This window comes from Balaenoptera borealis, assembly GCF_965194805.1.
Source record: "Balaenoptera borealis genome assembly, chromosome: 16".
Classification (NCBI taxonomy): Eukaryota; Metazoa; Chordata; class Mammalia; order Artiodactyla; family Balaenopteridae; genus Balaenoptera; species Balaenoptera borealis.
The window spans coordinates 36,937,161-36,952,061 of record NC_138872.1 but is presented as its reverse complement, the minus strand read 5'-3'; the positions used below and the strand labels follow the sequence as shown (position 1 = coordinate 36,952,061).

Here is a 14,901-nt window from a genome sequence, read left to right as displayed (position 1 = left end):
AGTGGTTTGTAGAATTATGGTGGCTCATGCCTCTAGGTTTCACTTGTAAGCCCTAAGAAGGTTCTATAACTTCATTTTTAGATTGAGGTTGAAAGTAGGTGGTCTCTCTCATTTGCTTTTAAATACAACCTCACTTGTCTCTAGGGTACAAGTGATAAAACTCTACGTGAAAATGAAGAAACAATTTGTAACCTGTTTTCTCCTCCTCTCAGTAATGTCCTTCTTAGAATCCCCATAATCTAATCAAAACATGACTTTTGATTCTTTTCTCCCCACAGCCACATTCCTCTCCCACTCCTAAAAAGAATACTTTTTGTTCTTGGTGGATGAAATGGGGAAAGTACAGTAGGCACCAAATTTTTCTAGCTATCTTTCCGTGCCACTACTCAGGCCATGGGCTTTAGCAGAAGGGTGACTCTGGCCCACGGCATTTGCCTCCTGAAGCTGGTTGGCTGCCTACAACTTTTTATGCTTTTTAGGTGAAATACCTGCTCGTTCTGTTTCTCTAGGAATTCGAGGTGCTCAAGCTGGACTTTTTTCAACTGGTCCATTTCTTTGGACTGCTTCATTGCGAGCTGCAAAAAAAAAATCTGATCAACTTTGGGTTGTAATCTTAAAACCTATGGATGAAGGTTGGTAGTTTGCAATTTAAGGGATGGATATAAAAAAAATAAAGAAAAAAGAAAAATAGCCTGAAAACTGGGAGAGTTTAAATCCGTAATTTTTACTGGCAAGATAGTTCCTGCCAAAATCTTAGAAAACAAAAGAGTACTTGTGCACGATTAAAATCTGGCTTCATTTTCTGTATAAAATGGTGCAAATAATTACCTTAAAGATTATAGTGAGAGATTAATTTAGCTTTCAGGGAGCGGAGAAGAGAAGCTAGAATGTTTAACGTACAGAAAAATCAAATTAAGCAAATTAGCTAGTAGTCTGATTTCTAAGCATGAGCTACTGTTTATAGTTTTTTAAAGGAAAAGTGTCAAGAAAATTATAAAATACTTACTCGCTTTCTTTCTTCCAGAAACTTTTTAGTGTTGCTGCTGTTTAACTCTCTGACCCGCCTAAAAGCAACAGGTACAAACAACAGTTGGTATGATGTTGGTTGGGATTACATGATATTAAATAAGAAAGGGTCATATTCCATTTAATTATTTGGATGGGATTATCACTTCCTTTTCTTAATTTTTATTGAGGAATTTTGAAATGTACAATGTACAGAGAAAAAGACAAAAAACATCTGTGTACCCATCACTCAGATTAGTCAACATTAATTATGTTTTACCATGCTTGTCTCATATTTTTAAAGGAAATAAAGCATTGCAGATATAAATAAACCCCCCTTTGTATTCTTCCTCACTCCACTTCCCTCCTTTCTCTCTCTCCAGAGGTAACAACTATTCTGAATTTGGTGTGGACCTTCCTATCCGTGTTTTAATATTTTTATTACATATGGCTGTATCCGTACGTAATATACACAAATGTTTCTCAAACTTTCACATGCACACAAATCACATGGAGATACTATCAAAAACACAGATTTCTGAACCCACCCCCAGAGGGTCTGATTCAGTGGGTCTGGGGTGGACCTGAGATTCTGCATTTCTAATAAGCTCCCAGGTGATGCTGATGCTTCTGGACTACACATATACTGTTTTGTATGGTTTCCAAATTAACCTAAATGCTAACATACTCTGGGTTTCTTTCTATAACTTAAAACTTAGCCTTATGATTAAGAGATACAGCTATGTTTCAAACGATTCCATTATTTTCATCTGCTGCATGGATTTTTCTGTTTATGAGTAGATTACAGTATTTTCATTTTGCCATTAATAGAAAGTAGGTTATTTCCCAACAATGCACAATGGTTTGGTGCATAGGGTCCTGAAATGCTTGGCACACCATCTGTTGGCTAAATAAATGAAGTGTAGGACATATCCTCTTGTGCGTATGAGCAAAGGTTTCTCCAGGGTGTAAACCTAGACTTGCAGGTTGGTAGGGAGTGAACAATTTCATCTTTACTCCAAAGTACCTGTCCCAGTTTGCACTCCCACCCATGGTGTCTGGGTGTTACCCTTTCTCCATATCTTTGCCTACTCTTGTTACTATCAGACATTTCCTTTTCTGTCAATTGCTGGTTTTTTGAAATGGCATCATGCTGTTGTTTTAACTCACATTTCCCCTGATTATTGGTGAGGTGAAGTGTTTTTCATGACTGAATAGACGTATAACTGATTGAATTTCTATAATAGTTATAGGTCTATTCAGGTCTTCTCTTTCTTTTACAGTCAGTTTTAGATATTTTAGTTTTTCTAAGCAATTGTCCATTCCATCTAGGTTTTCAAATTCATTAGTAGTATTGTTTATAGTAGTCTTGGTTTCCAAAAATATTTACTGTATTTGTAGTTATTTCCCTTTTCATCCCCAATATTACTAATTTGTGGTATCTCTTTCTTCTTTATCAGTCTTGCTGGAGGTTCACTGATTTTTTTTTTTTTTTCAAATAACAAGCTTTCGCTTTTGCTTTTTTCACTTTTTTACTTCCATTGATTTTTGTTTTCTATTTTCATATTTTTTGCTTCTTAAATTTTTATTTCTTCCCATCTGACATCTTTGGATTCAGTTTATTTTTCTAATTTTATGTCCTCTTTGAGCATTTTCTTATTAATTTTCATTTCTTTAAAAAAATATGCATCTAGGCTATAATTTTCACTGTAAATATCACTTTAATATCTAGGGGCAGGAAAGGAATAAAGACACAGACATAGAGAATGGACTTGAGGACACGGGGAGGGGGAAGGGTAAGCTGGGACAAAGTGAACGAGTAGCACTGACATATATACACTACCAAATGTAAAACAGATCGCTAGTGGGAAGCAGCCGCATAGCACAGGGAGATCAGCTCGGTGCTTTGTGACCACCTAGAGGGGTGGGATAGGGAGGGTGGGAGGGAGACGCAAGAGGGAGGGGATATGGGGATATATGTATACGTATAGCTAATTCACTTTGTTATACAGCAGCAACTAACACAGCAATGTAAAGCAATTATACTCCAATAAAGATGTTAAAAAAAAAAAAGATCTACTCTCTTAGCAACTTTCAAGTAATATACAGTATGAGCTACAGTCACCATGCTGAAATTAGATGCCTAAAACATTAATCTTATAATTGCAAGTTTGTATCTTTTAATCAATGTCTCCCCATTGACTCCCCTACCATCAGCCCCTGGCAATCACCATTCCACCCTGTTTCTATGAATTTGGCTTTTTTTTAGACTCCACAAATATACAGTATTTTTCTCTGTCCGATTTAGTTCACTTAGGATAATGTTCTCAAAGTTCATCCATGTTGTCCCAAATGGCAGGATTTCCTTCTTTTTATGGCTAAATAATATTTTATTGAATAGACATCTCAAATTGTCTTTAACCATTCATCTGTTCATAGACACTTAGGTTGTTTCCATGTCTTGGCTATTGCGAATAATACTGTGATGAACATGGGGATGTAGGCATCTCTTCTAGAGAGTGTTTTCATTTCCTTCAGATATATACCCAGAAGTGGAATTGCTGGATCATATGGTAGTTCTATTTTTAATGTTTTGAGGAACTTCCTCCATACTGTTCTCCATAGTGGCTGCACCACCAATTTACAAACCCACCAAGAGTACACAAGGGTTCCCTTTTCTCCACATCCTTGCCAACATTTATTATCTCTTGTCTTTTTGATAATTGCCATTCTAACAGATGTGAGGTGATATCTTATTGTGGTTTTGATTTGCATTCCCTGATGATTAGTAATGTTGAGCATCTTTTCATATACTGTTGGCCATTTGCATGTCTTCTTTAGAAAAATGTCTATTCAGGTCCTCTGCCCACATTTAAAATCAGACTATTTGTTTTTTGCTATTGATTTGTTGATTTGCTTATGTATTTTGGATATTAATCCCTTACCTGATATATGTTTGCAAACATTTTCACGCATTTGGTAGGTTGCTTCTTTATTTTGCTGATTATTTCTCTTCCTGTGTACTTCAGCTAACTCTGACACATTGATCAACAGTATTTATGTTGTCATTCAGTTATAAATATCATGTCATTTATGTTGAAATGTCTTCTTTGACCCAAGAAGAGAAGTATTTTTCAGCTTCTGCATGTCTTTCTTAGCTCTCTGATTATAAATTTTTAATTTTATTTCTCAGTAGTTTGATAAGGTGGATACACACAGCATGTGTTTAAAAAGGTAACCATTTGGCATAAATTATTTTTCAAGAGACCAGCCATTTGTAGATGTTTGAGAGTCACCTAACCACTGGATACTGAGTTATAATAAATAAGTATAAGAAGTCAAAATAAGGAAATTAAATAAAAAACTTTTCTGGTTATCAGTAACTCATAATTTAAGATAACTTGATCTCAACTGGGTTAAAGTCCGTTTTGCAACATAATTGAAAAAATATGATAAAGAGTTATTTAATAATTAGCACATTTGTCATGTTGAATTCTATATTTCAGTTTGGACAGTCTAAGATAGTTTAACGAGGTTTTATCACGGCATGAATATTTTGTGTTTTTCAGCTAAAGTGGACAATGTCATTTCCATGTACACAAGGCCATTAAGCAAAGTTCCTTGTCTGAGAATAACGTCCAGAGGGTGGCACTTTGTTAAAATAAACAAGAACCAGATAACTACACCAAAATTATGATGTAAATGAGCATTGATTAAATTGAGTAATAATCTCCCTAGAGAGACACAAATGACACTCCATGTTTAGTGGGAAATTTCTTGGCCAAAGTGTTGAAAAGGCAATTAATTTCCAGGTCAAATTACTGTGGAATTCCAAATCCTATTGCTGGCTAGTTAATTCCAAACCATATTTAATCCAACAAAACTTCAGCATAAAAATGCACTGGATGGTATTATGCTTTATATTTTGTCCTATTTCAAGTTTAACTTTAATTATGGTTAATCAATGAGATGCATTTTAAAAATCAACAGTATTGAAGTAGTTGGATAGCAGTTACTGCTGTGTTCAAGACAAGGAGGAAACATCAGGTATCAACTAAGCATCCGAAAAACCCCGTGTAGACAGGGGAATTGAAACAGGGGTACTTTACTTGTAGCTGCAAAGTCTCCTAACAGCTCAGCCTATGGTCAACAGCTGAATGACGTGAAGCCCTAAACTCCATGCTCACGTTTTAATCCCCAAAGCTATCTTCACTTTGCTCTGAATTTTGTTGAGCATAAAACACAGCCTTTGTGTGGGTGGTGAACTCAGCTGGCAGCCACATTCTATCCAAGTCTATTTCTCCGAGAGACGCAATCCTGCCATGCTTGACCACTGTTGTATGAACCTAGCTCTCAGTTCTGGAGCAACTAGCATCTGTGTTCTTAGAGGCTTTCGGGGCAGCCATGAACATCACAGGTGAAGATGCTTTTTGGGATCACTGGGAATCAAGTGCTGCTAACTCCCTCTCTTGGATACTATGACTACTGATGCCCTCTCAGATCCCCTTTACCAGCTTTGGCTAAAAGGCTTGCACCTGCGATCTTCTCTGGAGGTTACACAAACCTTCCCCCAACTCTATGTGGCCAATGACTGATTAACATAGAAGTACAAAAGCCAGACACCTGTGGTTCAAAGGGACAGATCATGGTACAGTTTACAATCCAGAGCTTGGGATCAGGCTGAAGAGGAACTCCAACCGAGACCATATCCTTACTTATTCCCTGCCCTGGCCCCCTCCTGCTTCCTCCTCTCCCCTTCGCTGAAGATCCTTTCCTCAGTAAATCATATGCACCCAAATTCCTGTTTTTGTTTCTAGAAACCCATTCTAAGACAAGGATGAACCAGAAAACCTGTGTGTGTGTGGGGGTGGGGGGGTGGTGGTTTGAGATGATGCCTGGTGTCAAGGACAGCACAAGCCCAGTCAGGGGAAGAAGACTATCCTACATGCTGTTATATAGACTGTAAGTCCATTCAGAATGGGCTTAACACCTGAGCAGATGAGATGCTTAAGGATGACCCAATGGGATGTGGGAAGGATATCTTGCCATATTTTATATAATTTTGTTTATGCCATATTTTATATAATTTTGTTTGTAAATTAGCACACATATATTGAATGTAAATCTGTTTTACTAGTGGTAGTAAACAATCAGAAGATGTTTTACAGCAATAATAATACATCTTCTAGCAGTTATAATAGCAGGATTCTAAACCAGAACTCACAGGTTTTTTTATATCTCAAATGTGAGTATGTGTATACACACAGAAATATTGTCGAGTCTGTGTCTTCAAGTCAATGTTATATTCTGGCAGTGAGCGTTCTGACTCACCTTTCCCGTTCTGCTTTATTCTTGATAGATTTATCTTGGCTGATGGCTTTGCTATTTTCCATAGAAATCTTAGCCTGGTGTGCTCGCATTTCCTTGCTTTCCCTATGTATTAAAAATAAACAAACAGGTGGTGATCATTTTGTAATGTATAGAAATATTGAATCACTATGTTGTGTACTAACATAGGAACTAACATAGTGTTGTAGATCAATTATACTTCAAAAAACAAAAAACGAAAAACAAACCTAACCAAACTCCTAGAAAAAGAGACCAGATTTCTGGTTACCAGAGGCAGGGGTGGGAGGAGAGGAATTGGAGGAAGGTGGTTAAAAGGTACCAACTTCCAGTTATAAGATTAATAAGTCCTAGGGATATAACGTACAACATGATAAATATAATGAACACTGCTGTACGTTATATATGAAAGTTGTTAAGAGAGTAAACCCTAAGAGTTCTCATCACAAGGAAAACATATTTTTTCTTTTTCTTTTCTTTTATATCTATATGAGATGATGAATGTCCACTAAACTTTCTGTGGTAATCGTTTCATGACGTACGTAAAACCAAAGCACTATGCTGTACACCTGAAACCATACAGTGCTGTATGTCAATTACAACTCAGTAAAACTGGAAAGAAGAAAAATAAATTAGGCGAGTGGAGAGCTAGTGTTTAGTGGGTATAGAGCTTCAGCTGGGGAAGATGAAAAAGTTCTGGAGATGGATGGTGGTGACGGTTGCACAACAGTGTGAATATACTTCATGCCACACATTTTAAAAATGGTTAAATGGTAAATTTCATGTTATGGATATTTAACTCTAAGTAAAAAAAAATGAAAACGTAAACAGAAAACACATGTAACAACGGGACTAGGTTCACTTTTTATTTCATTATTGGGCCCATCAAGTTGTTTTGTACTCTGTGGAAAGGAGGGCAGGAGCCCCGATCCACGAGGATGCTTCTCCTGGGGGCAGTGGGTCACTGTGAAGTAACAGTGGTGGACTGGGAAGAAGTGACATTATGTGTGTCTAAGCTAACCCTAACCACACAATGATCTTATTCAGCTGCCCAGGGTAGGACACTGTCATTAACATGCCATAAGAATTCTGAAGAATAAAAGCTACAAATCCTAAGTTATATACAAATATCTCAGGCAATCATGTTTACCAACCTATATACAATTTTAAAAAAGTAAAGAGTGAATACAGCATGAGAGTAATCAAAGAATGCACAGGGACAACCACTTATGGTCAGTAAAATATAAGGATTTTTTAGCTTTGCCCCACGTTTTTCGGGATCAGATGGCTTGGAAGAGAAAGGATGTTCTAACACTCACAAGTGACCATCCTGTTTTCTGACAGCCCAGGGGAAGGAAGGGGATGAAATGGTTTCAAATAAGCATAGGAGATAGGGGGGAAAAAGGATGTTTACAGGTGACTGATCACTGTGTGTGTGAATGCGTGTGTGTACCACAAAAACTCATATCTTTAGATTATTGATGAGTAAATTAAAAGCATACAATTTAGAATACTAAAATGAATATTATTAACAAAGAATCTTCCCTGGAACCTGTGGCGATCTCCTTGAAGCACTGCCTGGAAATGAGGGACCAAGGAGTGAGGTTGTTTAAGTAGTGTTTGTACTTCAGGGAAAGGGATGGACAAAGCTGAAACAGAGAGTTCTTCAGTCAGAGACCTTAGGGCCACAGAGGCTGGAATATGTATAGAAACTCCGGGGCCCAAGAAAATGGCTCTCAAAATTTTTCATAACTTGTTATTAAATTGACCATCTCTTCTTTCATTCAACAAGCACTTATCAATAACCAAATAATGCTGCTGAATGTTAAGAAGGCAAGATTTTTTAACCGAGAGCGACAGCTGTGATGGTGACAAAGAAACACAACCATAGGATGCTTGAGAAAAAGCTTCGACGCTGCTGTTTTTTTGAAAAATACCCCTGCCATCGATCTATTTTTTAAGGTAAGTTAGTAATAAGGTTATGGTTCCTTCAAATGACTTCCTAAGTCATGCAAGAATTCATTTACTTTTTTTTTTTAGACAATGCCTGCTGTTGTGGGCTAATTTTTTCCCTTTATTCAACTTCAAAAAAAATTAGAATAGAGTACTTTATTCTTTGAAGTATCTTTGAATAAGGGTGGACACCTAAAATCTGGTATTGTAGCAATGGTCAAAGGGAGGATAATGAACAGACCTTTCTGTGTACTAAATCAAGAGCATTTCTAAGGGAAAAAAGACAACTTTTAATCCTATACAAATAAGTAGAATACTTGAAAATGGATAGGGTCTGGAACCTTAGCCCACAGGAAACTCAGCGTAGTATACCTCATTTAGCTGATTCATGTGAGAATCAGAAACTATGGCAAAAATACTTCATGTTCTTATGGCCGTATATCACTCCAAAATAAAGTTGGAAATCTGAGAATGTGCCTAGATAATTCATGCAGTTAGATTTTAAAAGGTTTTTTTGATTTGTTTGTAAAATGTTTCTGTTTTCTACTTTTTTGTGTGTATCATCAGACCATAACTGTGGCATACAGTTGGCACTAAGGAAGATGCAGGCGAGCTGCAACAAAGCTGTGATAAAAAGACATAACTGACCTAAACACTCTTCTAACCTGGGAAAAAGTCCAGCTCATCATCTGCAGTATGCAATTTGCTGAAATGGGGTGAGACCAAAATAAACAGATACTTTTTGCTGTTTCTTGATCATGCCTGCTTTTCTAGAATTCATAGAAGTCTAGACAATGGAAAGAAGGGTCTTTCCTCAGGTACCTCTGAGTGATTAGAACCAATCCCTCTAGGAGCTCAACTGCTTGGTCTTTATCTCCTTCTATGTCTTCTCTTCTAAGAGGCTCCAGATCATTTTTCAAAGGCCACCTCCAGCTCTATCATTCTGTGAAGCATCTGGGACCACTTGGAGGCAGTAGAGCCTGTGACACTTTTTAGTATGTATCATATGCTACTTGTAACGTGACTTAATTTGTCATGGGAGTGTGAGATCTTGCCAACGCTTGGAAGCCCTTTGATGGCAGAGGCCATTTCTTATAGTTCCTCTTGCTCATGTCAACTGTACAATAGGATATATGTAAAAGCTCTATGTTGTATGTCAAGTTGATTTTCCTTACTACCTTGACAGGTGCACACACACCCACACACACACACACACACTACACAAAACTAGTCTTTTTTAAAAATTGGGAGTTTCTTCTGGAGCTAACTCTCCCACCTGTCATGGGACAGTTTCAACTGCTGGGTCTGCTGCTCGTGGGCGTTGATCAGGAGCTTTTTGAGCAGCTCGCACTGCTGGCTGAGGTGCAGGTCCCGGATCTCCTGCTCCTCCACACTGTGGGTGTTGATCATGTCTGACCACTCTTTTGTGTGCTGCGCCACGATCTCCTTGACCTGCGTGGGGAAAGGGGGTGGTGCCACCTGGAATTCTCACAGGTCAGGTAGGAACTGAAAGCACAATATTAGCCATGCATTTCAGATCCCTCCCACCAATTTACTTGGTCAATCAGTAGACACCCATATAACCTGCAAAAATATGTACTAATCAGTGGGAATCAAGAAGTCATTGCTTATTAAAATAGAGTAATCACTTTGGCTCTAAATACTTAATCATGACCCGTTATTTCAACTGCCTAACTCGCCCACACTCTGGTTTGTCTGGGCTTTGGGCTCCTTTGCCAATTCTATCAGAATTCTCTTCATCACCTCATATTTTTCCAGTTTCACTTCCACAAGGCCACAGATCTGAATAGAGAGCTGTGTGCTCTCTTATTCCTGGATCATGACTTATTGTGTCATTTTAACAGACACTGGGGTAGAAAGTCGTCCCCTGCAAAGAGTATCCATGCTCTTCACACTGTGGTTTTACAGCTCATCAATAGCTAGAGTCTCTTTCTCCACCTCCTTGAATCTGGTTGACCTGTGACTTGCTTTAGCCACAAGACAGTAGCAAATGTGATGCAAGCAGAAGCTTGGAAAGTACTTATCCTTTTTCTATGCCTGGAACCCTGAGGCTAACCTGTGGTAAAGCCTGTGCTAGTCTGCTGGAGGATGAGAGGTCATGTAGGAAAAAACAACCAGTAGTCAGCTACCCACCAGAGAGCTGAGTGAGGCCATCAATCCCAGCTGACTTTTGACACACACATAAGCCCAGCCAAAATCAGTAGAACTGTCCAGTGGAGTATAGTCCAAATTCTAACCTACCGAACTGTGAGCTAATACATGGTAGTTGTCTCACACCACTAAATTTCGGCATGGTGTTTCATGCAGCAAAAGCAAATTGATACAGTGGCCAACGTTTCTGCTTTCCTATTTATGCAAAGCATTTAAAAATCATGGCATGTTGCATAGTTGTTAATTCTCAAATATTCCAGTTAAGAAGAGAGAAAGAGAGAGTGGGGAACAACTCTCAAAGATACACAGCTTACTGTCTCTACAGACTGCATGGCAGAGTGGACACAAAATACACAGCACCAAAGAGAACTTCGGCTTAGATGCCTGGCTGGCCCAGGTGTGTGGCAGGGTCGCTGGTTGGATGACAGAGCTGCATGTAGATATACGGAGGCTGGCTGGTTTGACCAAAAGCTATAGTTGGAAACTTTCTTTCACAGTTTCTTTTCTTTCATAATTATTATAATTATTTATGTTCTTGATGGCAACTTGGTGCTCAGTTCTCCAAAATGTCCATAATCTTAATTAATGTCCCCTAAACTATTTCTTGTGTCTTTGGGGGAATCCAAGTAATTAGCTCATCTCCTAGAATCTCAGCTCTGGATTTTTTCCCATCCCAAACTTCCACAGCAAAGTTAGGACGGAATAAGTATCAAAGAGCTACTGAACCCTCAAGGTGGGTGGTTTTCTGTCCTATGAGCAATGTTACTTCTATAGGGAATCATATTCTGTATTTTATACACTATTTCCTTTTAGTCCATTTATTGTTTCCCTTGATGCCTCTGAGGCAGACAACATAGATATTGTGAGCATATGTTTACAAATTAAGGAAAAGGTATTCCATGAAATGGCTCTTCTCCAAGCCAGTGAGCCCAGACCAGCCCCAGGCTACTGTTATTTCTGATTTAAACTGGGTGCAGCTTCTAAAAAATTACAGAGTATCTTCTGCAGTTGCTGCTGTAAAAATAGGCATTTTCTTACCTTAGATTTGTGATCTGATGTCAGCGTCTGAATTTTAATTTCTGTTTCTTTCTTCATTTCGAGACAATTACTTCCCCTGAAAATGGAAAACCACAAATGCATGCCAGGCATTAGATATCTTTCCTCTCCCAGGAACCTTTGCTCCAAAGCCTCCCAATGAAGACAATTTGTTCATCAAACATGAGACGCCATGGCTCACTGGGCAACCTTGGTTCTTTCAGTAATAGATGCACACCTTACAAAATATCTGTATCGTGATTACTCAATTCAACCACTACACAAAGAGACATTTCAGACCTAACAATTATTTCATTGTTAAAGGTTTGTTGTCAGAGTTTCCATTTTGGTTCCTGCTTTTCTTCAAGCTATTTTTTATTTATTCAATAATACACTATTTAGGATGAGAACTGAAAAATAGGACCTCAGCCTTGAAGCGAGTTTTCAATTCTTCCACTTTGGTTGTAAAGCCAGATTTTTGTCTTTGACACATGCCAGCAAGGGAGAAAAATAGCATTTCTTGGCAGTGCAGGGTAATTTTTGCTTCTTACTCTATTGTGAGTAGGAAATATATACTAGGCAATTGCCCAGCAACTATTACTGCTTATTTCAGTGATTAATTTTTCCTTTTGGAATATCCATATCATTGTTGAAACCAGAATAGGCCCTGAGCTTCTGTCTTCAGCGTATATGCTCTGATTTATTATGGCCTAAGTCAGAGTGCTTCATCATATTATTAATAGAGAGTGTCTCTGAGAGGCACATTCTAAACATCCAACTTATCACTTCTCCATGGCTGGCACTGAGTGTGTTTCCCTCCTACTCTGTTATTCAGTGAACTTGCAGCATCACAGAAACATTCCCCTAGCTTAATTCTATCAATAGATAAAATCTTTCAAGGTAAATGCAGTGATAGGTTTTATTCAACAGTTTCATCTGTTGGCATAAGCTAAGGATTCTTGTAATATTAAACATCAAAATTGCATTTTTTTTCCTTGAGTGTATCAACCTTATTATTTATTACCTGGCAATGCAAAATGATTTCTGGAATTTTTCCAACTGTAATTTGTCCTTCCTTCTCCCCCTCGACCCCCATTCACCTTAAAGGTACCATGAAAGACACAGTTATTATTTCATTAACCAACAGCCTGCAGAACTTGAATAAAGCTCCTCTTTTCCACTTCAGTCACTCCCTTCAGCTGAGTGAGTCGCTTATTTTCCAGGAATCATTGTTAATGATGAAAACACAGTTAAGACTAAGTTCTTCCTTTGCCTAAACAGGCAGTTGAACTGTGGGAAAAGACAAAACATAAAAAGGCAAAAAACCTCCAGAAGGACATAAACAGCATTTACCCCTTCTTCTTCATTGCCTTCTCTAGGATTTTCTCATGAGTTGACTTCTCCTTGTCATACTGCGCCACAATTTTGTCAACTTGTGTGCAATGTAGCTTCTGCATGGTACTGTGCTCCTGAACGAGAAGAATTTGTAATGACGAGTTAGACTTGTAGTGTAGCTGATAAACTTTATCCCATGTTGGGCTGGCATAATTTTCACCAGCTCTTTCAGAGTCTTGGTTTGAAAATCAAGGAGTAACTGAGTCTGGGATCTGGAAAGACTTCCAATCTCCCACCCAACCCAAGAGTTTCTTGTATTCCCATAAGGTCTCTCCAACAAGGGGGTTTCCAGCCTCAGTCTATTGAACATGCCCACCTCAAAAGGCAGCCATGCCACTGCTGAGCAACACCAATCATCCCAAAGTTCTTTCTTCTGCACATAGATGTCTCCATAGAACTTCCACCCATCCATCTTTGTTCTGCTGAGTCATCTAATTAGTCCACTGCCCCTTCCACAACCTAGTCCCAAAAACCCAAGTTCAGCTGCCATATTTATTCTCTTTTACATGTTAAATATAACTATTCATTATGTGGCATGGCTTCTAAACACCGGGCACTTTTTGGAAGGTCTTGAATACCATCATTACACAATGAGAACCTCCACTGTGGTTGTCAACATCAACTCATTTTGAATCCCCATCAATTGATATTTTTGCCAGCTTCCTAATCTCGATGCACTCACAAGGATGACAGAATGTTCAGGAACCCTGGTCTTCAGCTTTACAGATAGTTAAAATATTTCTCCATCTGCTTCCTTCAATCACTGAAAATGGGGCTGCAATGCTTTGAAAATAAGTATTTCTTTATAAACATTATTTTTCCTGATAATTTGGCCACAGCCAGGGACTTAACTGAAATCAGATTTCTTTAGCTGCTCAGCCCCTAATCATAGAGGAAAACAGTTCAATCAGTAATATCCACTCTAAGATGATGCTTAATGTTATATCCTAGTCTTACTCTTGAGAAACTTAGAGAAATGAGATGATACTAAAGTCTGGAATGGATAGACTTTGTTCAGGGTATATAACTACCCTCATGGTCATGTTTCCTTTTGCTTATTTTTTTAAGTGAGTAACAAAAGTGAGTGACTTATTTTTTAAAAATTAATTTTCTTCCTAAGGTAGGCTCACCTTTAACCTAATTCATGAATATCTTAAAAGATTTCATAAAATATAAATGGGGGAGGGATTTTGAAATTTCCCAAGATTTTCTTAATTTCCCAGTGCTGTTAGCAGGTTAACACAGGACTTGATCTACAGTTCATTTATATATAAATTCTTCAGAAACACATCTGTGCACATGGTCTCAGCATTCCTGTCCAGTGAATAAATGCCTCTGGGAGAAGGCATGGAGGAAGGTGGTGCCAGGCAGGAAGGTTCTTGGAATAGGACCTGATAACAGGGACAATGAGTGCTCCAAGGTGATGTTACCTTGCTCTGGATTTGGGGTTAGGGAATTATATGTAACAATGTCCTGCTTATTTGTGGTAACCTGGAACACCTCATAAATCCAGTCCTGTTACCAATATCTGTGCCCTTTTTTGTTATAAACTAGGGGTTCTTCATTGGGTTAAGGACGTGGACAGTCTCAGGTCTTAGGACAAGCTACTTACCCTCTCAGTCTGTCCATCTTTATAATTGGGAGAGTGATACCTTCTTCAATCTTTATAATTGGGAGATTGTTGCCTACTTCATAGGGTTGTTAGGATTAAATACAAGAGAAATCATATTTCAAATGCCTATTATACCTTATTTAAAATACAATGACATACAAACCTACTTATATTATTCAGTACTCATGAAAACATGCAGAGAGTAACCTGGGAGAAGGGAGAACAGCCTGAGAAGTTAAATCAATAAACTTTTCCTCCAAGCTTAACCTACTGCCGCAGGAATGGATTGACACATTGATGTATCCTTATTTAAATGGATTTAGCTACTCTTGCATTGTTATGGGGGAAAAAACCCACTAAATCACCCTACTACTAGCCTTCCT

The 14,901-nt window shown here is 38.2% G+C and overlaps 1 protein-coding gene across 8 annotated transcripts in view; it reads right to left on the bottom strand.

Moving 5' to 3' along the window:
• Window positions 1–14,901, bottom strand: part of PLCB4 (phospholipase C beta 4) — a 411,772-nt gene that overhangs the window by 6,272 nt on the left and 390,599 nt on the right. For all 8 annotated transcript variants that reach the window (XM_082358981.1, XM_082358984.1, XM_082358982.1 and 5 more), the window contains 6 exons: window positions 12,865–12,980; window positions 11,515–11,590; window positions 9,581–9,756; window positions 6,337–6,438; window positions 1,007–1,064; window positions 489–575 (listed from right to left, as the gene is read on the bottom strand). In XM_082358981.1, the coding sequence (XP_082215107.1) occupies window positions 489–575; window positions 1,007–1,064; window positions 6,337–6,438; window positions 9,581–9,756; window positions 11,515–11,590; window positions 12,865–12,980 (615 nt within the window). The remainder of the gene's footprint in view (window positions 1–488; window positions 576–1,006; window positions 1,065–6,336; window positions 6,439–9,580; window positions 9,757–11,514; window positions 11,591–12,864; window positions 12,981–14,901) is intronic.